Source organism: Ascaphus truei, unplaced genomic scaffold (genome assembly GCF_040206685.1).
Source record: "Ascaphus truei isolate aAscTru1 unplaced genomic scaffold, aAscTru1.hap1 HAP1_SCAFFOLD_1727, whole genome shotgun sequence".
In the NCBI taxonomy this organism is placed as follows: Eukaryota; Metazoa; Chordata; class Amphibia; order Anura; family Ascaphidae; genus Ascaphus; species Ascaphus truei.
The window spans coordinates 5,001-29,806 of NW_027454623.1; the positions used below are offsets into that span (position 1 = coordinate 5,001).

Consider the following 24,806-nt stretch of genomic DNA (forward strand, 5'->3'; position numbering starts at 1 on the left):
TGTAAGCCCAATCACATCAAGGTTTCTTTTGGGATCCCGTGTGCTTCTGGTGAGGCTTTTCTTCTTGCGGTGTGGGTTCTTCTTCTTGGAGTATAGGCTGCTTGCTTCGTTGGTTCAGAGTGCCGCTCCAGGAGGATTTCCTCTCGTATAAACAGAAAGGAGGATAGGGTTAACACATATACATATATACGTCAATGTGGGGGAGGGGATGGTGTGTTTATAGACCACCATAAAAATATATTATACTCCGGCACTCACACGGGCCAGTGTGAGTACACACTTCTAGCGGTATCTTTGTTCTTCTATTCCTGATGTAGCTAATGGTGAAGATGGGGTATAACGCATATAAAAGACACTAGGGTCTGGAGGGTACAAACTAACTTTAATAAAAAACATGAGAAATAAAAATAAAAACAAAAACAGAAACCAACGTTTCTTGGGGAAGTAAAAGCAAAGGGGGGACAGTATGGTGTATAGTAGTAGGGGGTCTCGCCTTCCGCGTCCGGATGGGGAGCTGCAACTACACCTCTGTCTCCTCTGTGATGTGCTGTTAAAATGTTCCAGGTAAAAGAGCAACGCGTTTCGTCCAAGTACTGGACTTCCTCAGGCTCTGTAGATATGCACTTTGTTATACCCTGAAAATGTATGTTCCCCTGTTCCCATGTTTCATTATAATCCTGTATTTTAATGTTTTAAAGTGCATTTCTGTATCTCCAGTTCTGGAGGTCACATAGAGTTCATATTTGGCCAATATGTGGAGTCACTGTAGGCATTAAAACCTGGCAAAGGTCGACCCACTGAGCCCACCAGAATGGAACTTATTAATATGTGTAGATATTAAAGTGTATATGTATTTTATTTTGGATCTGTTCTGAAAATGCAGATGCCATTTGCTAGGCTAATAAGTCATGAAGGGCAGACGGCTGAGTAGCCTAAGCACGGTGATCAAAAAGTAACTGCCTTGATTGTTACCCAATGTCTAGGGATTAAGTATTAGTCAATCAACAAACTCTGCCAGTAAATGTTACCTGGGGGCATGGGTTAGTCTGTTAGTCTGTGTCTCCACATTAGAGAGTGGATACAGCTAATTGTTCACCAATAGGCTGTGTTCAATGTTAAGAATAGGGTTGCACAGGTATATAAACTGTGTCAACCCTACAGTTTTTAGTTGTGCTGGAGTTGTGCTTCTGATACCATCTTGAATGTCACTGGATTGCTGGAGAATTGCTAGCGGATACTTCTCCATCCCCCAACCCTAAGTAAGTGTTACCCTCTTGTCTGTTAATTGTACTATATTGCTGTGCATATCTACAGAGCCTGAGGAAGTCCAGTACTTGGACGAAACGCGTTGCTCTTTTACCTGGAACATTTTAACAGCACATCACAGAGGAGACAGAGGTGTAGTTGTAGCTCCCCATCCGGACGCGGAAGGCGAGACCCCCTACTACTATACACCATACTGTCCCCCCTTTGCTTTTACTTCCCCAAGAAACGTTGGTTTCTGTTTTTGTTTTTATTTTTATTTCTCATGTTTTTTATTAAAGTTAGTTTGTACCCTCCAGACCCTAGTGTCTTTTATATGCGTTATACCCCATCTTCACCATCAGCTACATCAGGAATAGAAGAACAAAGATACCGCTAGAAGTGTGTACTCACACTGGCCCGTGTGAGTATTGTGTTATTTTTACCATATACACCATTGTACCCCACCCTTTCATCACCTGATACTAATTGGGTAACACCCATAAGAAAACAAGATACCAAGATAAGAGTACACTCACACCAGCCCGTGTGAGTGCCGGAGTATAATATATTTTTATGGTGGTCTATAAACACACCATCCCCTCCCCCACATTGACGTATATATGTATATGTGTTAACCCTATCCTCCTTTCTGTTTATACGAGAGGAAATCCTCCTGGAGCGGCACTGTGAACCAACGAAGTAAGCAGCTTATACATCAAGAAGAAGAACCCACACCGCAAGAAGAAAAGCCTCACCAGAAGCACACGGGACTCCAAAAGAAACCTTGATGTGATTGGGCTTACACAAGGCTGTGTAAGTTATATATACTTTTATTCTACCCTTTCACCAATACATACGAACCCATGTGTGTCTATCCTTCAAATTAGACATTAGACACCTGAGCTACCACACTCACTCAGGATATAACTACTTTATTTTAAAAGCGATTACTAGTTCTACAACACTGCCTGTTTCCAACTATTGTGCTCCCCCATCCTTTTTGTATTCACATATAGGAGATGATGTTGAAAAAAAGACGGAGGTCCATCTAGTTCAACCTAGGCTAAATTTTGACGACAGATACTTGATCCTATATCTATACTTATTTATCCAGAGGAAGGCAACCAAAAAACCCCAGTGTCACATCACCCAATGATATCTCATAAGGGGAAAATAAATTCCTTCCTGACTCCAGGATTTGGCAATCGGATTAATCCCTGGATCAACATCCTTCCCATGTATACTTATTTGGTATATCCCTGTATACCTTTCCTATCTAAAAAGATGTCCAACCTTTTTTTGAACAAATCTATTGTATCTGCCATCACAGTCTCCATGGGTAATGAATTCCACACTGTAACTGCCCTTACTGTAAAGAACCCTTTCCTTTGTTGCTGGGGAAATTTCCTTTCCTCCAACCTTTAGGGATGGCCCCGAGTCCTTAGTACTGCACGTGGGATGAATAGTTCTTTTGAAAGCTCCTTGTATTGTCCCTGAATATATTTGTATATAGTTATCATATCCCCTCTTAGACGCCTCTTGGGTTGACTAAGTCGTGCTGCTTTAGGGTCACTCCTCGAGATACCAGAGTAAAGAATTGCTAGGGGCATCTAGAACCTGGATCGCCGATCTGGAACCTCAGATCTAAGGAGTGGATCTCTCTGTCCCCAAGGTCTGGGGAGGCATCTCGAAGAGATCACGTGAGGACTTCTGCCCAAGGAGGTTCCAAAATACCAAAGCAAATCCCCAACATGCCCATTGGTGGCACCCGACGCGCTTTGCCAATGATCTTCTCCGGCAGGAAGACCTTCACCGTGACGGTGCCCAGGATAATACCCACAACCACCAGAGACGCCATTAAACCCGCTAGATATTGCCACTCACCTGTAGCCACGGGCACGGACAGGAGCTGTATCTGCAGAGCGCTGCAGGGTGGCGGCAGGGGGTCCGGACAGGGACGTGAGGGGGAGAGCTCCACCTTCACCGCGGCCCCCAACTCGCCCAGAGATAGCTGTGCGTGTGACAGATAGCCGTGAGTACACTGCACATAGCTCTGCGTGTGCGTGTGTGCCACAACAGAGATAGCGGTTAGTACATGAGATAGTGTGTGTGTGTGTGTGCGTGTGTGACAGAGCAGTGTGTGTGTGCGTGTGTGACAGAGCAGTGTGTGTGTGTGTGTGTGTGTGTGTATGCCACAATAGAGATAGCGGTTAGTACATGAGATAGCAGTGTGTGTGCGTGTGTGACAGAGCAGTGTGTGTGTGTGCATGTGTGACAGAGCAGTGTGTGTGTGTGTGTGTGTGTGTGTGTGTGTGTATGCCACAACAGAGATAGCGGTTAGTACATGAGATAGCAGTGTGTGTGTGCGTGTGTGACAGAGCAGTGTGTGTGTGTGTGTGCGTGTGTGACAGAGTGTGACAGTGTGTGTGTGTGTATGCCACAACAGAGATAGCGGTTAGTACATGACAGATAGCTGTGTGTGTGACAGATAGCAGTGTGTGTGTGTGTGAGACAGATAGCAGTGTGTGTGTGTGTGTGTGTGTGCCACAACAGAGATAGCGGTTAGTACATGAGATAGCAGTGTGTGTGTGTGCGTGTGTGTGTGACAGAGCAGTGTGTGTGTGTGCGTGTGTGACAGAGCAGTGTGTGTGTGTGCGTGTATGCCACAACAGAGATAGCGGTTAGTACATGACAGATAGCTGTGCGTGTGACAGATAGCAGTGTGTGTGTGTGTGTGCGTGCGTGCGTGTGTGACAGATAGCTGTGTGTGTGACAGATAGCTGTGTGTGTGACAGATAGCAGTGTGTGTGTGTGTGTTTGTGAGGCAGATAGCAGTGCGTGTGGCAGATAGCTGTGCTCGCACCGTGTAGGGGGTGTCACAGGAAGAGGAGGAGTCTGAGGAGGCGGAGGAGGAGGAGGAGGAGTAGGGAGAGGTCGGCTCAGTCTTCACCAGAAGGTCTGAGAAAGGAGGAGAGAGGTTGTTACATCACCTATATATACACACACACTATACATACCTTACCTCCTACACACCACCTATATACTACTTTCTGCACATACCCTATATACACCCTACATCCTATACACCCCCTATATACTCCCCCATACATCTTGTGTACCCCTATATCCTGTACACAACTATACACCCCCTACATCCTGTATACCTCCTATAAATCCCCCCACATCTTGCACACACCCTATATACTCCCCCCTACATCCTGCACACATATAATTAGATAAGTTACGGTGGGTGAAAAAGGTGACGAAAAACCCTCCACGTATATCATATAACAAATAAAAAGATCACTTGTGAGCACATTCACACACAGGCCTGCACCCCGCCTTTCACCATTATCCCCCAGCATACAGTGCTCCCACTGCAGCAAGGGGTTCTGGGAAATGACATGCAGCCCTACCTTTCACCATTATCCCCCAGCATACAGTGCTCCCACTGCAGCAAGGGATTCTGGGAAATGACATGCACCCCGCCTTTCACCATTATCCCCCAGCATACAGTGCTCCCACTGCAGCAAGGGATTCTGGGAAATGACATGCACCCCGCCTTTCACCATTATCCCCCGGCATACAGTGCTCCCACTGCAGCAAGGGATTCTGGGAAATGGCATGCAGCCCTGCCTTTCACCCATTATCCCCCAGCATACAGTGCTCCCACTGCAGCAAGGGATTCTGGGAAATGACATGCACCCTGCCTTTCACCATTATCCCCCAGCATACAGTGCTCCCACTGCAGCAAGGGATTCTGGGAAATGACATGCACCCTGCCTTCCACCATTATCCCCCAGCATACAGTGCTCCCACTGCAGCAAGGGATTCTGGGAAATGACATGCACCCCGCCTTTCACCATTATCCCCCAGCATACAGTGCTCCCACTGCAGCAAGGGATTCTGGGAAATGACATGCACCCCGCCTTTCACCATTATCCCCCAGCATACAGTGCTTCCACTGCAGCAAGGGATTCTGGGAAATGACATGCACCCCGCCTTTCACCATTATCCCCCAGCATACAGTGCTCCCACTGCAGCAAGGGATTCTGGGAAATGACATGCAGCCCTGCCTTTCACCATTATCCCCCAGCATACAGTGCTCCCACTGCAGCAAGGGATTCTGGGAAATGACATGCACCCCGCCTTTCACCATTATCCCCAGCATACAGTGCTCCCACTGCAGCAAGGGATTCTGGGAAATGACATGCAGCCCGCCCTTCCCCATTATCCCCCAGCATACAGCGCTCCCACTGCAGCAAGGGATTCTGGGAAATGACATGCAGCCCTGCCTTTCACCATTATCCCCCAGCATACAGCGCTCCCACTGCAGCAAGGGATTCTGGGAAATGACATGCAGCCCTGCCTTTCACCATTATCCCCCAGCATACAGTGCTCCCACTGCAGCAAGGGATTCTGGGAAATGGCATGCAGCCCTGCCTTTCACCATTATCCCCCAGCATACAGCGCTTCCACTGCAGCAAGGGATTCTGGGAAATGACATGCAGCCCTGCCTTTCACCATTATCCCCCAGCATACAGTGCTCCCACTGCAGCATGGGATTCTGGGAAATGACATGCACCCCGCCTTTCACCCATTATCCCCCAGCATACAGTGCTCCCACTGCAGCAAGGGATTCTGGGAAATGACATGCACCCCGCCTTTCACCATTATCCCCAGCATACAGTGCTCCCACTGCAGCAAGGGATTCTGGGAAATGACATGCACCCCGCCTTTCACCATTATCCCCCAGCATACAGTGCTCCCACTGCAGCAAGGGATTCTGGGAAATGACATGCACCCCGCCTTTCACCATTATCCCCCAGCATACAGTGCTCCCACTGCAGCAAGGGATTCTGGGAAATGACATGCACCCCGCCTTTCACCATTATCCCCCAGCATACAGTGCTCCCACTGCAGCAAGGGATTCTGGGAAATGACATGCACCCCGCCTTTCACCATTATCCCCCAGCATACAGTGCTCCCACTGCAGCAAGGGATTCTGGGAAATGACATGCACCCCGCCTTTCACCCATTATCCCCCAGCATACAGTGCTCCCACTGCAGCAAGGGATTCTGGGAAATGACATGCACCCCGCCTTTCACCCATTATCCCCCAGCATACAGTGCTCCCACTGCAGCAAGGGATTCTGGGAAATGACATGCAGCCCCGCCTTTCACCATTATCCCCCAGCATACAGTGCTCCCACTGCAGCAAGGGATTCTGGGAAATGACATGCAGCCCTGCCTTTCACCATTATCCCCCAGCATATAGTGCTCCCACTGCAGCAAGGGATTCTGGGAAATGACATGCAGCCCTGCCTTTCACCATTATCCCCCAGCATACAGTGCTCCCACTGCAGCAAGGGATTCTGGGAAATGACATGCAGCCCTGCCTTTCACCATTATCCCCCAGCATACAGTGCTCCCACTGCAGCAAGGGATTCTGGGAAATGACATGCACCCCGCCTTTCACCCATTATCCCCCAGCATACAGTGCTCCCACTGCAGCAAGGGATTCTGGGAAATGACATGCACCCCGCCTTTCACCATTATCCCCCAGCATACAGTGCTCCCACTGCAGCAAGGGATTCTGGGAAATGACATGCAGCCCTGCCTTTCACCATTATCCCCCAGCATACAGTGCTCCCACTGCAGCAAGGGATTCTGGGAAATGACATGCAGCCCGCCTTTCACCCATTATCCCCCAGCATACAGTGCTCCCACTGCAGCAAGGGATTCTGGGAAATGACATGCAGCCCCGCCTTCCACCCATTATCCCCCAGCATACAGTGCTCCCACTGCAGCAAGGGATTCTGGGAAATTACATGCAGCCCCGCCTTTCACCATTATCACCCAGCATATAGTGCTCCCACTGCAGCAAGGGATTCTGGGAAATGACATGCACCCCGCCTTTCACCCATTATCCCCCAGCATACAGTGCTCCCACTGCAGCAAGGGATTCTGGGAAATGACATGCAGCCCCGCCTTTCACCATTATCCCCCAGCATACAGTGCTCCCACTGCAGCAAGGGATTCTGGGAAATGACATGCACCCCGCCTTCCACCCATTATCCCCCAGCATACAGTGCTCCCACTGCAGCAAGGGATTCTGGGAAATGACATGCAGCCCTGCCTTTCACCATTATCCCCAGCATACAGTGCTCCCACTGCAGCAAGGGATTCTGGGAAATGACCCCCGCCTTCCACCCATTATCCCCCAGCATACAGTGCTTCCACTGCAGCAAGGGATTCTGGGAAATGACATGCACCCCGCCTTTCACCATTATCTCCCAGCATACAGTGCTCCCACTGCAGCAAGGGATTCTGGGAAATGACATGCACCCCGCCTTTCACCCATTATCCCCCAGCATACAGTGCTCCCACTGCAGCAAGGGATTCTGGGAAATGACCCCCGCCTTCCACCCATTATCCCCAGCATACAGTGCTCCCACTGCAGCAAGGGATTCTGGGAAATGACATGCACCCTGCCTTTCACCCATTATCCCCCAGCATACAGTGCTCCCACTGCAGCAAGGGATTCTGGGAAATGACATGCACCCCGCCTTTCACCCATTATCCCCCAGCATACAGTGCTCCCACTGCAGCAAGGGATTCTGGGAAAAGACATGCACCCCGCCTTTCACCCATTATCCCCCAGCATACAGTGCTCCCACTGCTGCAAGGGATTCTGGGAAATGACATGCAGCCCTGCCTTTCACCATTATCCCCCAGCATACAGTGCTCCCACTGCAGCAAGGGATTCTGGGAAAAGACATGCACCCCGCCTTTCACCCATTATCCCCCAGCATACAGTGCTCCCACTGCAGCAAGGGATTCTGGGAAATGACATGCACCCCCGCCTTTCACCATTATCCCCCAGCATACAGTGCTCCCACTGCAGCAAGGGATTCTGGGAAATGACATGCAGCCCTGCCTTTCACCCATTATCCCCCAGCATACAGCGCTTCCACTGCAGCAAGGGATTCTGGGAAATGACATGCACCCCGCCTTTCACCATTATCCCCCAGCATACAGTGCTCCCACTGCAGCAAGGGATTCTGGGAAATGACATGCAACCCTGCCTTTCACCATTATCCCCCAGCATACAGTGCTCCCACTGCAGCAAGGGATTCTGGGAAATGACATGCACCCCCGCCTTTCACCATTATCCCCCAGCATACAGTGCTCCCACTGCAGCAAGGGATTCTGGGAAATGACATGCATCCCCGCCTTTCACCATTATCCCCCAGCATACAGTGCTCCCACTGCCGCAAGGGATTCTGGGAAATGACATGCACCCTGCCTTTCACCATTATCCCCCAGCATACAGTGCTCCCACTGCAGCAAGGGATTCTGGGAAATGACATGCAGCCCCGCCTTTCACCATTATCCCCCAGCATACAGTGCTCCCACTGCAGCAAGGGATTCTGGGAAATGACATGCACCCCGCCTTTCACCATTATCTCCCAGCATACAGTGCTCCCACTGCAGCAAGGGATTCTGGGAAATGACATGCAGCCCCGCCTTTCACCATTATCCCCCAGCATACAGTGCTCCCACTGCAGCAAGGGATTCTGGGAAATGACATGCACCCCGCCTTTCACCATTATCTCCCAGCATACAGTGCTCCCACTGCAGCAAGGGATTCTGGGAAATGACATGCACCCCGCCTTTCACCATTATCCCCCAGCATACAGTGCTCCCACTGCAGCAAGGGATTCTGGGAAATGACATGCAACCCCGCCTTTCACCCATTATCTCCCAGCATACAGTGCTCCCACTGCAGCAAGGGATTCTGGGAAATGACATGCACCCTGCCTTTCACCATTATCCCCCAGCATACAGTGCTCCCACTGCAGCAAGGGATTCTGGGAAATGACATGCACCCTGCCTTTCACCATTATCCCCCAGCATACAGTGCTCCCACTGCAGCAAGGGATTCTGGGAAATGACATGCAGCCCCGCCTTTCACCCATTATCCCCCAGCATACAGCGCTTCCACTGCAGCAAGGGATTCTGGGAAATGACATGCACCCCGCCTTTCGCCATTATCCCCCAGCATACAGTGCTCCCACTGCAGCAAGGGATTCTGGGAAATGGTATGCAACCCCGCCTTTCACCATTATCCCCCAGCATACAGTGCTCCCACTGCAGCAAGGGATTCTGGGAAATTACATGCAGCCCCGCCTTTCACCATTATCCCCCAGCATACAGTGCTCCCACTGCAGCAAGGGATTCTGGGAAATGACATACAGCCCTGCCTTTCACCATTATCCCCCAACATACAGCGCTTCCACTGCAGCAAGGGATTCTGGGAAATGACATGCAAATAAACACTCAATGTGTCACACACACATACAGACCTGTCACATGTACACATACAGACCTGACACATATACACATATACACATACAGACCTGACACATATACACATACAGACCTGACACATATACACATACAGACCTGACACATATACACATACATATACAGACCTGACACATATACACATACAGACCTGACACATATACACATACATATACAGACCTGACACATATACACATACAGTCCTGACACATATACACACATATACACATACAGACCTGACACATATACACATACAGACCTGACACATATACACATACAGACCTGACACATATACACATACATATACAGACCTGACACATATACACATACAGTCCTGACACATATACACACAGTCCTGACACATATACACACAGTCCTGACACATATACACACATATACACATACAGACCTGACACATATACACATACAGACCTGACACATATACACATACAGACCTGACACATATACACATACAGACCTGACACATATACACATACATATACACATACACATATACATATACACATACAGACCTGACACACATATACACATACAGACCTGACACATATACACATACAGACCTGACACATATACACCTGACACATATACACATACAGACCTGATACATATGCATACATATACACATACAGTCCTGACACATATACACACACATACATATACAGACCTGACACGTACACATACAGACCTGACACATATACACATACAGACCTGACACACATATACACATACAGACCTGACACATATACACATACAGACCTGACACATATACACCTGACACATATACACATACAGACCTGATACATATGCATACATATACACATACAGTCCTGACACATATACACACACATACATATACAGACCTGACACGTACACATACAGACCTGACACATATACACATACAGACCTGACACATATGCATACATATACACATACAGTCCTGACACATATACACATACAGTCCTGACACATATACACACATATACACATACAGACCTGACACACATATACACATACAGACCTGACACATATGCATACATATACACATACAGTCCTGACACATATACACACACATACAGACCTGTCACATGTACACATACAGAGCTGACACATATACACATATACACATACAGGCCTTTCACCATTATCCCCCAGCATACAGTGCTCCCACTGCAGCAAGGGATTCTGGGAAATGACATGCAGCCCCGCCTTTCACCCATTATCCCCCAGCATACAGCGCTTCCACTGCAGCAAGGGATTCTGGGAAATGACATGCACCCCGCCTTTCGCCATTATCCCCCAGCATAAAGTGCTCCCACTGCAGCAAGGGATTCTGGGAAATGGTATGCAACCCCGCCTTTCACCATTATCCCCCAGCATACAGTGCTCCCACTGCAGCAAGGGATTCTGGGAAATTACATGCAGCCCCGCCTTTCACCATTATCCCCCAGCATACAGTGCTCCCACTGCAGCAAGGGATTCTGGGAAATGACATGCAGCCCCGCCTTCCACCCATTATCCCCCAGCATACAGCGCTTCCACTGCAGCAAGGGATTCTGGGAAATGACATGCAAATAAGCACTCAATGTGTCACACACACATACAGACCTGTCACATGTACACATACAGACCTGACACATATACACATATACACATACAGACCTGACACATATACACATACAGACCTGACACATATACACATACAGACCTGACACATATACACATACATATACACATACATATACACATACAGACCTGACACATATACACATACAGTCCTGACACATATACACACAGTCCTGACACATATACACACATATACACATACAGACCTGACACATATACACATACAGACCTGACACATATACACATACAGACCTGACACATATACACATACAGACCTGACACATATACACATACATATACACATACAGACCTGACACACATATACACATACAGACCTGACACATATACACATACAGACCTGACACATATACACCTGACACATATACACATACAGACCTGATACATATGCATACATATACACATACAGTCCTGACACATATACACACACATACATATACAGACCTGACACGTACACATACAGACCTGACACATATACACATACAGACCTGACACATATGCATACATATACACATACAGTCCTGACACATATACACATACAGTCATGACACATATACACACATATACACATACAGACCTGACACACATATACACATACAGACCTGACACATATGCATACATATACACATACAGTCCTGACACATATACACACACATACAGACCTGACACATATAAATACATAAACACATATACACATACAGACCTGACATATACACATACAGACCTGACACATATACACATACAGACCTGACACATACAGACCTGACACATATACATACATATATAGACCTGACACATATACACATACAGACCTGACACATATACACATAGACCTGACACATATACACATACAGACCTGACACATATACACACATACAGACCTGACACACATATACACATACAGACCTGACACATATGCATACATATACACATACAGTCCTGACACATATACACATACAGACCTGACACATATACACATACAGACCTGACACATATACACACATACAGACCTGACACACATATACACATACAGACCTGACACATATGCATACATATACACATACAGACCTGACACATATAAATACATAAACACATATACACATACAGACCTGACATATACACATACAGACCTGACACATATACACATACAGACCTGACACATATACACATACAGACCTGACACATATACATACATATACACATACAGACCTGACACATATACACATACAGACCTGACACATACACATACATATATAGATCTGACACATATACACATACAGACCGGACACATATACACATACAGACCTGACACATATACACATACAGACCTGACACATATACACATACAGACCTGACAAATACAGACCTGACACATATACACATGCAGACCTGACACATATACACATACAGACCTGACACATATACACATACAGACCTGACACATATACACATACAGACCTGACACATATACACATACAGACCTGACACATATACACATACATATACAGACCTGACACATATACACATACAGACCTGACACATATACACATACGTATACACATACAGACCTGACACATATACACATACGTATACACATACAGACCTGACACATATACACATACATATACAAACCTGACACATATACACATACAGACCTGACACATATACACATACATATACAGACCTGACACATATACACATACAGACCTGACACATATACATACATATACACATACAGACCTGACAGGCTCTTCCCGTGTATTTCATCCCAAGATGATGATATTGAGTAAGACTCAACATCCATCTGACTGTCATACTGAGGGGAGAGAAGAGTGTGAGAGAGGCCGAGGGGTGGGCGGTGGAGAGAGGGGGGTGGAGAGAGGGGGTAGGAGGAATGGGAGAGAGAAAGAAGGGGGGAGAAGGGGGGGAGAAAAGGGGAGGGAGAAGGGGGGGGAGAAAAGGGGAGGGAGAAGGGGGGGGAGAAAAGGGGAGGGGAGAAAAGGGGAGGGAGAAGGGGGGGGGAGAAAAGGGGAGGGAGAAGGGGGGGAGAAAAGGGGAGGGAGAAAAGGGGAGGGAGAAGGGGGGGGAGAAAAGGGGAGGGAGAAGGGGGGGAAAGGGAGGGAGAAGGGGGGGGGGAAAGGGGAGGGAGAAGGGGGGGGGGAAGGGGGGGAGAAAAAGGGAGGGAAAATTGGGGGGGAGAAAAGGGGAGAAAAGGGGAGGGAGAAGGGGGGGAGAAGGGGGGGAGAAAAGGGGGGGGAGAAGGGGGGGGAGAAAAGGGGAGGGAGAAGGGGGGGGAGAAAAGGGGAGGGAGAAGGGAGGGAGAAGGGAGGGAGAAGGGGGGAGAAAAGGGAGGGAGAAGGGGGGGAGGGAGAAGGGGGGGAGGGAGAAGGGGGGGGAAGGGGAGGGAGAAGGGGGAGGGAGAAGGGCGGAGGGAGAAGGGGGAGGGAGAAGGGGGGAGGGAGAAGGGGGGAGGGAGAAGGGGGTGGGAGAAAGGGGGGGTGGGAGAAAGGGGGGAGGGAGGAAAGGGGGGGGAGAAAAGAAGGGGGGGAGAAAAGAGGGGGAGAAAAGGGGGGGAGAAAAGGGGGGGAGAAAAGGGGGGGAGAAAAGGAGGGGAGAAAAGGAGGGGAGGGAGAGAGGGGTGGGGGATGAGTGAGGAAGGGGGAGGGCGAGAGAGTCACTCACCAAGTGCATGGGATAAGCATTAAACCCGGGGAACATCTCCACGCTTTCCTCCGTCTCATCCAGGTAACTGTACAGACCTGTGGGAGATATTTCAGTGTGTGTTCCTTTAAATCCTAACCAGCAGCAGCTGTGTGCAGGTAAGTGCCCCCCCCCTCTGTCTGTGTGTGTCTGTCTGTCTGTCTGTCTGTGTGTGTGTGTGTATAATTGGCCCCTCCTCCCGGAGCTCACCCCTCCCCTCCTTTTTAACTTGGGAGGTTCCTCATGCTGCTGTGGGACAGGACCCCCTGAGGTTGTCCCCCTCACACAGAGGTAACAGGAAGGGTTACAGTGTGGGACCTGCACATCTGGTTATGCCGGGACGTGGTGCGCAGGCTTATAACGCTTTGGCCAACGGGTTTAACTAAATAACCAAGAAAATATTACTATTGAAGTATTTACACTTATTACCATATATGTTTTGTCCATTGGGTGTAGCATTGGGCTCTCCTGTCTTGTGTGTGAGATATACACTGATATACTCTGGTCAGCAGGATGTGTGTTTGTGTGAGATATACACTGATATACACTGGTCAGCAGGATGTGTGTTTGTGTGAGATATACACTGTTATACACTGGTCAGCAGGATGTGTGTTTGTGTGAGATATACACTGTTATACACTGGTCAGCAGATGTGTGTTTGTGTGAGATATACACTGTTATACACTGGTCAGCAGGATGTGTGTTTGTGTGAGATATACACTGTTATACACTGGTCAGCAGGATGTGTGTGTGTGTGAGATATACACTGATATACACTGGTCAGCAGGATGTGTGTGTGTGTGAGATATACACTGATATACACTGGTCAGCAGGATGTGTGTTTGTGTGAGATATACACTGTTATACACTGGTCAGCAGGATGTGTGTTTGTGTGAGATATACACTGTTATACACTGGTCAGCAGGATGTGTGTGTGCGACAAAAAAGCCTCCACCGTATTTCATATATAGAAATAAAAAAATCACTTGTGAGCACATTCACACGTCAGACAGGTCTGCGACCCCGCCTTCCACCATTATCCCCCAGCATACAGTGCTCCCACTGCAGCAAGGGATTCTGGGAAATGACCCCCGCCTTCAACCATTATCCCCCAGCATACAGTGCTCCCACTGCAGCAAGGGATTCTGGGAAATGACCCCCGCCTTCCACATTATCCCCCAGCATACAGTGCTCCCACTGCAGCAAGGGATTCTGGAAATGACATGCACCCTGCCTTCCACCATTATCCCCCAGCATACAGTGCTCCCACTGCAGCAAGGGATTCTGGGAAATGACATGCAGCCCTGCCTTCCACCATTATCCCCCAGCATACAGTGCTCCCAATGCAGCAAGGGATTCTGGAAATGACATGCAGCCCTGCCTTCCACCATTATCCCCCAGCATACAGTGCTCCCACTGCAGCAAGGGATTCTGGGAAATGACGTGCAGCCCTGTCTTTCACCATTATCCCCCAGCATACAGTGCTCCCACTGCAGCAAGGGATTCTGGGAAATGACCCCCGCCTTCCACCATTATCCCCCAGCATACAGCGCTCCCACTGCAGCAAGGGATTCTGGGAAATGACATGCAGCCCGCCTTCCACCATTATCCCCCAGCATACAGTGCTCCCACTGCAGCAAGGGATTCTGGAAATGACATGCACCCCGCCTTCCACCATTATCCCCAGCATACAGTGCTCCCACTGCAGCAAGGGATTCTGGGAAATGACGTGCAGCCCTGTCTTTCACCATTATCCCCCAGCATACAGTGCTCCCACTGCAGCAAGGGATTCTGGGAAATGACCCCCGCCTTCCACCATTATCCCCCAGCATACAGTGCTCCCACTGCAGCAAGGGATTCTGGGAAATGACATGCACCCTGCCTTCCACCATTATCCCCCAGCATACAGCGCTCCCGCTGCAGCAAGGGATTCTGGGAAATGACATGCAGCCCTGCACTTCACCATTATCCCCAGCATACAGTGCTCCGCTGCAGCAAGGGATTCTGGGAAATGACATGCAGCCCTGCCTTTCACCCATTATCTCCCAGCATACAGTGCTCCCCTGCAGCAAGGGATTCTGGGAAATGACATGCAGCCCTGCCTTTCACCATTATCCCCCAGCATACAGTGCTCCCACTGCAGCAAGGGATTCTGGGAAATCGACATGCAGCCCTGCCTTTCACCATTATCCCCCAGCATACAGTGCTCCCACTGCAGCAAGGGTCGCAGACCTGTCTAAGACATGTGAATGTGCTCACAAGTGATATTTTTGTAGACCACACACAGCCTGCCCGGGAGTTATAAACCCCTGTCTGATTATAAACGCTCAAAACCTGGGATCTCAGCTCTCCCCAAGGGACTAACATCCTGTCCCACCACCAAACTGGGTCAAATCCAAATCCATCACATCTGGGCCAACTGCACGCAGACCTGGAAGGGTTCTTCAGAAGACTACCACTGAAAGAATATTTCCACAGAGAGGGGAAGAAGAAGAAGAAGAAGAAGAAGAAGAAGAAGAAGAAGAAGAAGAAGAAGAAGAAGAAGAAGAAGAAGAAGAAGAAGAAGAAGAAGAAGAAGGAGGAGGAGGAGGAGGGGAAGAGGAAGAAGAAGGAGGAGAAGAAGGGGAAGGAGGAGAAGAAGAAGGAGAAAAAGGGGAAGAGGAAGGAGAAGGAGAAGAAGAAGAAGAGGAAGTAGAAGGAGAAGGAGAAGAAGAAGGAGAAGAAGGGGAAGAGGAAGGAGAAGAAGAAGGGGAAGAGGAAGGAGGAGAAGAAGGAGGAGGAGGAGGAGGAGGAGAAGGGGAAGAGGAAGGAGAAGAAGAAGAAGAAGAAGAAGAAGAAGAAGGGGAAGAGGAAGGAGAAGAAGGGGAAGAGGAAGGAGAAGAAGGGGAAGAGGAAGGAGAAGAAGGGGAAGAGGAAGGAGAAGAAGGGGGAGAGGAAGGAGAAGGGGAAGAAGGAAGAGGCAGGAGAAGAAGAGGAAGAAGAAGAAGAAGAAGAAGAAAGAGAAGAAGAGGAAGGAGAAGAAGGGGGAGAGGAAGGGGAAGGAGAAGAAGAAGAAGGAGAAGAAGGGGGAGAGGAAGGAGAAGGAGGGAAGAGGAAGGAGGAGGAGAAGGAGGAGGAGGAGTCGAAGAAGGAGGGGAAGGAGAAGGAGGGGAAGGAGAAGAAGGAGAAGGCCGAGAAGAAGAATTTCACACCACCAACAGGACGCAACGTCAAACTAGACGGCTACATACAGAGCTTCAGATGGTGAGTTTCCTCACTAGCATCAGCACAGCAGAAAAAAAACTATGTGCAACCTATCCCCCATGGAGAGATCTGCAATCAAGGAACTGCGAAACAACCACATCACCACCATCAAACCAGCAGATAAAGGAGGCGCAGTGGGGGTTCTGAACACAAATAAATACATAGAAGAAGGCAACAGACATCTCACAGACAACACCTACTACAAGAAACTCACGCATGATCCAACCCAGGAATATACAAAGCAACTCATGAATCTCATCAAGTCATTCCCTAACCACCTGCAACCACAACTGAAGCAACGAAAACCCGACAACCCTTCTACACGCTGCCCAAAATCCACAACCCCGGCAGACCCATTATAACAGGTATGGAAACACTCACTGAACAAATCTCAGGCTTAGTGGAGAATATCCTCTAACCTTTAGTGCCAAGCACCAACAGCTTCATACAAGATACCACATACAATAACCTGATCATCATCATCAACCAACTACCATCCAACACACTGCTAGTCACCATGGATGCAGAATCCCTTTACAGCAACATCCCCCACAAGGATGGTATGGAGGCATGCCTGCATTTCCTTACAACATGTCCCCTGGATCAGAAATACAGCGCTGATGTAATTACCAAACTGATAGATTACATCCTCACACACAACTACTTCAACAAGGAAATGTACCTACAACTAATGGGGACTGCCATGGGTACCAAGATGGCACCGCAATATGCCAATCTTTTCTTAGCAAATCTGGAACAAAGATTCCTAACTGCATGCCTCCACAAACCCTACAAATACGACAGATACATTGATGACCTGTTTATAATATGGGCAGAGGGTGAAGGAAACCTAAAACAATTCCACGAGTCCCTGAACTCATTCCATCCATCGATTAAACTCAAAATGGATTATTCGGTAAACTTTCTAGACACAACAGTAACACTGAAAGATGGCAAACTACACACCTCTGTATACAGGGAACCCACAGACAGATGCAGTGACGTCGACAACTCCAGCTTCCACCCCACTCATACCAAACAAGGCATCATACGCAGCCAGGCTAGAAGATACCACCGCATACCAAACAAGGCATCATACGCAGCCAGGCTAGAAGATACCACCGCATACCAAACAAGAAATCATACGCAGCCAGGCTAGAAGATACCACCGCATACCAAACAAGGCATCATACGCAGCCAGGCTAGAAGATACCACCGCATATCAAACAAGGCATCATACGCAGCCAGGCTAGAAGATACCACCGCATACCAAACAAGGCATCATACGCAGCCAGGCTAGAAGATACCACCGCATACCAAACAAGGCATCATACGCAGCCAGGCTAGAAGATACCACCGCATACCAAACAAGGCATCATACGCAGCCAGGCTAGAAGATACCACCGCATACCAAACAAGGCATCATACGCAGCCAGGCTAGAAGATACCACCGCATACCAAACAAGGCATCATACGCAGCCAGGCTAGAAGATACCACCGCATACCAAACAAGGCATCATACGCAGCCAGGCTAGAAGATACCACCGCATACCAAACAAGGCATCATACGCAGCCAGGCTAGAAGATACCACCGCATACCAAACAAGGCATCATACGCAGCCAGGCTAGAAGATACCACCGCATACCAAACAAGGCATCATACGCAGCCAGGCTAGAAGATACCACCGCATACCAAACAAGGCATCATACGCAGCCAGGCTAGAAGATACCACCGCATACCAAACAAGGCATCATACGCAGCCAGGCTAGAAGATACCACCGCATACCAAACAAGGCATCATACGCAGCCAGGCTAGAAGATACCACCGCATACCAAACAAGGCATCATACGCAGCCAGGCTAGAAGATACGACCGCATACCAAACAAGGCATCATACGCAGCCAGGCTAGAAGATACCACCGCATACCAAACAAGGCATCATACGCAGCCAGGCTAGAAGATACCACCGCATACCAAACAAGGCATCATACGCAGCCAGGCTAGAAGATACCACCGCATACCAAACAAGGCATCATACGCAGCCAGGCTAGAAGATACCACCGCATACCAAACAAGGCATCATACGCAGCCAGGCTAGAAGATACCACCGCATACCAAACAAGGCATCATACGCAGCCAGGCTAGAAGATACCACCGCATACCAAACAAGGCATCATACGCAGCCAGGCTAGAAGATACCACCGCATACCAAACAAGGCATCATACGCAGCCAGGCTAGAAGATACCACCGCATACCAAACAAGGCATCATACGCAGCCAGGCTAGAAGATACCACCGCATACCAAACAAGGCATCATACGCAGCCAGGCTAGAAGATACCACCGCATACCAAACAAGGCATCATACGCAGCCAGGCTAGAAGATACCACCGCATATCAAACAAGGCATCATACGCAGCCAGGCTAGAAGATACCACCGCATACCAAACAAGGCATCATACGCAGCCAGGCTAGAAGATACCACCGCATACCAAACAAGGCATCAAACGCAGCCAGGCTAGAAGATACCACCGCATACCAAACAAGGCATCATACGCAGCCAGGCTCGAAGATACCACCGCATACCAAACAAGGCATCATACGCAGCCAGGCTAGAAGATACCACCGCATACCAAACAAGGCATCATACGCAGCCAGGCTAGAAGATACCACCGCATACCAAACAAGGCATCATACGCAGCCAGGCTAGAAGATACCACCGCATATCAAACAAGGCATCATACGCAGCCAGGCTAGAAGATACCACCGCATATCAAACAAGGCATCATACGCAGCCAGGCTAGAAGATACCACCGCATATCAAACAAGGCATCATACGCAGCCAGGCTAGAAGATACCACCGCATACCAAACAAGGCATCATACGCAGCCAGGCTAGAAGATACCACCGCATACCAAACAAGGCATCATACGCAGCCAGGCTAGAAGATACCACCGCATACCAAACAAGGCATCATACGCAGCCAGGCTAGAAGATACCACCGCATACCAAACAAGGCATCATACGCAGCCAGGCTAGAAGATACCACCGCATACCAAACAAGGCATCATACGCAGCCAGGCTAGAAGATACCACCGCATACCAAACAAGGCATCATACGCAGCCAGGCTAGAAGATACCACCGCATACCAAACAAGGCATCATACGCAGCCAGGCTAGAAGATACCACCGCATACCAAACAAGGCATCATACGCAGCCAGGCTAGAAGATACCACCGCATACCAAACAAGGCATCATACGCAGCCAGGCTAGAAGATACCACCGCATACCAAACAAGGCATCATACGCAGCCAGGCTAGAAGATACCACCGCATACCAAACAAGGCATCATACGCAGCCAGGCTAGAAGATACGACCGCATACCAAACAAGGCATCATACGCAGCCAGGCTAGAAGATACCACCGCATACCAAACAAGGCATCATACGCAGCCAGGCTAGAAGATACGACCGCATACCAAACAAGGCATCATACGCAGCCAGGCTAGAAGATACCACCGCATACCAAACAAGGCATCATACGCAGCCAGGCTAGAAGATACCACCGCATACCAAACAAGGCATCATACGCAGCCAGGCTAGAAGATACCACCGCATATCAAACAAGGCATCATACGCAGCCAGGCTAGAAGATACCACCGCATACCAAACAAGGCATCATACGCAGCCAGGCTAGAAGATACCACCGCATACCAAACAAGGCATCATACGCAGCCAGGCTAGAAGATACCACCGCATACCAAACAAGGCATCATACGCAGCCAGGCTAGAAGATACCACCGCATACCAAACAAGGCATCATACGCAGCCAGGCTAGAAGATACCACCGCATACCAAACAAGGCATCATACGCAGCCAGGCTAGAAGATACCACCGCATATCAAACAAGGCATCATACGCAGCCAGGCTAGAAGATACCACCGCATACCAAACAAGGCATCATACGCAGCCAGGCTAGAAGATACCAGCGCATACCAAACAAGGCATCATACGCAGCCAGGCTAGAAGATACCAGCGCATACCAAACAAGGCATCATACGCAGCCAGGCTAGAAGATACCACCGCATACCAAACAAGGCATCATACGCAGCCAGGCTAGAAGATACCACCGCATACCAAACAAGGCATCAAACGCAGCCAGGCTAGAAGATACCACCGCATACCAAACAAGGCATCATACGCAGCCAGGCTCGAAGATACCACCGCATACCAAACAAGGCATCATACGCAGCCAGGCTAGAAGATACCACCGCATACCAAACAAGGCATCATACGCAGCCAGGCTAGAAGATACCACCGCATACCAAACAAGGCATCATACGCAGCCAGGCTAGAAGATACCACCGCATACCAAACAAGGCATCATACGCAGCCAGGCTAGAAGATACCACCGCATATCAAACAAGGCATCATACGCAGCCAGGCTAGAAGATACCACCGCATATCAAACAAGGCATCATACGCAGCCAGGCTAGAAGATACCACCGCATATCAAACAAGGCATCATACGCAGCCAGGCTAGAAGATACCACCGCATATCAAACAAGGCATCATACGCAGCCAGGCTAGAAGATACCACCGCATACCAAACAAGGCATCATACGCAGCCAGGCTAGAAGATACCACCGCATATCAAACAAGGCATCATACGCAGCCAGGCTAGAAGATACCACCGCATATCAAACAAGGCATCATACGCAGCCAGGCTAGAAGATACCACCGCATACCAAACAAGGCATCATACGCAGCCAGGCTAGAAGATACCACCGCATATCAAACAAGGCATCATACGCAGCCAGGCTAGAAGATACCACCGCATACCAAACAAGGCATCATACGCAGCCAGGCTAGAAGATACCACCGCATATCAAACAAGGCATCATACGCAGCCAGGCTAGAAGATACCACAGCATACCAAACAAGGCATCATACGCAGCCAGGCTAGAAGATACCCCCGCATATCAAACAAGGCATCATACGCAGCCAGGCTAGAAGATACCACAGCATACCAAACAAGGCATCATACGCAGCCAAGCTAGAAGATACCACAGCATACCAAACAAGGCATCATACGCAGCCAGGCTAGAAGATACCACAGCATACCAAACAAGGCATCATACGCAGCCAGGCTAGAAGATACCACCGCATATCAAACAAGGCATCATACGCAGCCAGGCTAGAAGATACCACAGCATACCAAACAAGGCATCATACGCAGCCAGGCTAGAAGATACCACCGCATACCAAACAAGGCATCATACGCAGCCAGGCTAGAAGATACCACCGCATACCAAACAAGGCATCATACGCAGCCAGGCTACAAGATACCACCGCAGATGCTCTGGAGAGGAACCGGCATCTCATAGCCCCGCCTTTCACCATTATCACCCAGCGCTCCCACTGCAGCAAGGGATTCTGGGAAATGACATGCAAATGACACTCCCAGAGCAGGATGCCAGTGTATATACATATATATATATATATACCCCAGTCTTCGCTGGTCAGCAAGTTGTCGGCACAGAATTTGGTATCCAGGTCATTGAGAAGCTCCGTCCCCATCGTGACCTCCGCCGACCGGCTGCCGCCGACCTCTGACCTCGGGCGAGATGATGGCACCTAGAGGGGGGGGGGGGCGGGTGAGAGAAAGAAGGGACCCTAATATACAGGGGTCAGAGGTCACAGGGGGACACACCAATATCTATCCAGGGGTCAGAGGTCACAGGGGATAGGGGGCCCTAATATCCAAGTATCAGAGGTCACAGGGGACCCTAATATCCAGGGGTCAGAGGTCACAGTGGATAGGGGACCCTAATATCCAGGGGTCACAGAGGGTAGGGGACCCTAATATTCAGGGGTCAGACGTCACACGGGGGGGGACTCTGATATGTGAGATTATGACGTCAGGGGCCGGTGGCGGAGGTTAGTGGTGGGGGGGCAGGTGACGTCACGGTCCGCAGCCCCCTCACGCGCCGCTGTCAGGAAGAGACTGAGCGCGATCTTCCCAAACCGAGGCACGCTCCGGGGGGCGGGGCCAACGCGGGGCGGCTCGGCCAATCGCACAGCGCGCCTGGAGGTTATCGACCAATCGCAGGGGAGAGGTGGAGGGGACGTTGGTGGGTGTAAACGAATCAGCGCGCCCCCAAGTGTGACAGACGCACCAGCTGACCAATTAAAAGAAGGACGGAGAGACGGGCCAATGGGAGGGGAAGGGCCGCCGCTCCCCGCGCGGGGATTGGTCAGTCGGGAGATAAATAAAGGGGCGGCCCCCAGTTAGGGGGCGGGGTTTAATTACCGGCATGCACAGAGAGAAGAGGATGCCGGGAGATGTAGTCCCGCTCATGTAACCCATGGTATCCCTTCAAAGCATCAGGTCCTAGAGGCCCCAGGCCCTATATATCTCCATGTGCCAGTCCTAGAGGTGCCAGGCTTTGTATATCTATCTCCCGGTGCCAGGCTCTGTATATCTCCCTGTGTCAGTCCTAGAGGTGCCAGGCTCTGTATATCCCCCTGTGTCAGCCCTAGAGGTGCCAGGCTCTGTATATCCCAGTGTGCCAGTCCTAGAGGTACCAGGCTCTGTATATCCCCCTGTGCCAGTCCTAGAGGTACCAGGCTCTGTATATCCCAGTGTGCCAGTCCTAGAGGTACCAGGCTCTGTATATCCCCCTGTGCCAGTCCTAGAGGTGCCAGGCTCTGTATATCCCCCTGTGCCAGTCCTAGAGGTGCCAGGCTCTGTATATCCCCCTGTGCCAGTCCTAGAGGTGCCAGGCTCTGTATATCTCCCTGTGTCAGTCCTAGAGGTGCCAGGCTCTGTATATATTACCCTGTGCCAGTCCTAGAGGTGCCAGACTCTGTATCCCCGTGTCAGCCCTAGAGGTGCTAGGCTCTGTATATCCCAGTGTGCCAGTCCTAGAGGTACCAGGTTCTGTATATACCCCTGTGCCAGCCCTAGAGGTGCCAGGCTCTGTATATCACCCTGTGCCAGCCCTAGAGGTACCAGGCTCTGTATATCCCCCTGTGCCAGTCCTAGAGGTGCCAGGCTCTGTATATCTACCTGTGTCAGTCCTAGAGGTGCCAGGCTCTGTATATATTACCCTGTGCCAGCCCTAGAGGTGCCAGGCTCTGTATATCTACCTGTGTCAGTCCTAGAGGTGCCAGGCTCTGTATATATTACCCTGTGCCAGTCCTAGAGGTGCCAGGCTCTGTATCCCCGTGTCAGCCCTAGAGGTGCTAGGCTCTGTATATCCCAGTGTGCCAGTCCTAGAGGTACCAGGCTCTGTATATCCCCCTGTGCCAGTCCTAGAGGTGCCAGGCTCTGTATATCTACCTGTGTCAGTCCTAGAGGTGCCAGGCTCTGTATATATTACCCTGTGCCAGTCCTAGAGCTGCCAGGCTCTGTATCCCCGTGTCAGCCCTAGAGGTGCTAGGCTCTGTATATCCCAGTGTGCCAGTCCTAGAGGTACCAGGCTCTGTATATCCCCCTGTGCCAGTCCTAGAGGTGCCAGGCTCTGTATATACCCCTGTGCCAGCCCTAGAGGTGCCAGGCTCTGTATATCACCCTGTGCCAG

At 49.7% G+C, this 24,806-nt stretch overlaps 1 protein-coding gene across 1 annotated transcript in view; it reads right to left on the bottom strand.

Annotated features, from left to right (window-relative positions):
* LOC142476777 (uncharacterized) overlaps nt 1-23,269 on the bottom strand; it is a gene marked incomplete at its 3' end in the record, with an annotated part of 28,214 nt that extends 4,945 nt beyond the window's left edge. The window contains exons 1-5 of the mRNA XM_075581946.1: nt 22,728-23,269; nt 13,960-14,036; nt 13,018-13,093; nt 4,109-4,203; nt 3,130-3,256 (exon numbers count right to left, since the gene is read on the bottom strand). Of these exons, the coding sequence (XP_075438061.1) occupies nt 3,130-3,256; nt 4,109-4,203; nt 13,018-13,093; nt 13,960-14,036; nt 22,728-22,800 (448 nt within the window). The remainder of the gene's footprint in view (nt 1-3,129; nt 3,257-4,108; nt 4,204-13,017; nt 13,094-13,959; nt 14,037-22,727) is intronic.
* Nucleotides 23,270-24,806: the final 1,537 nt, after the last annotated feature.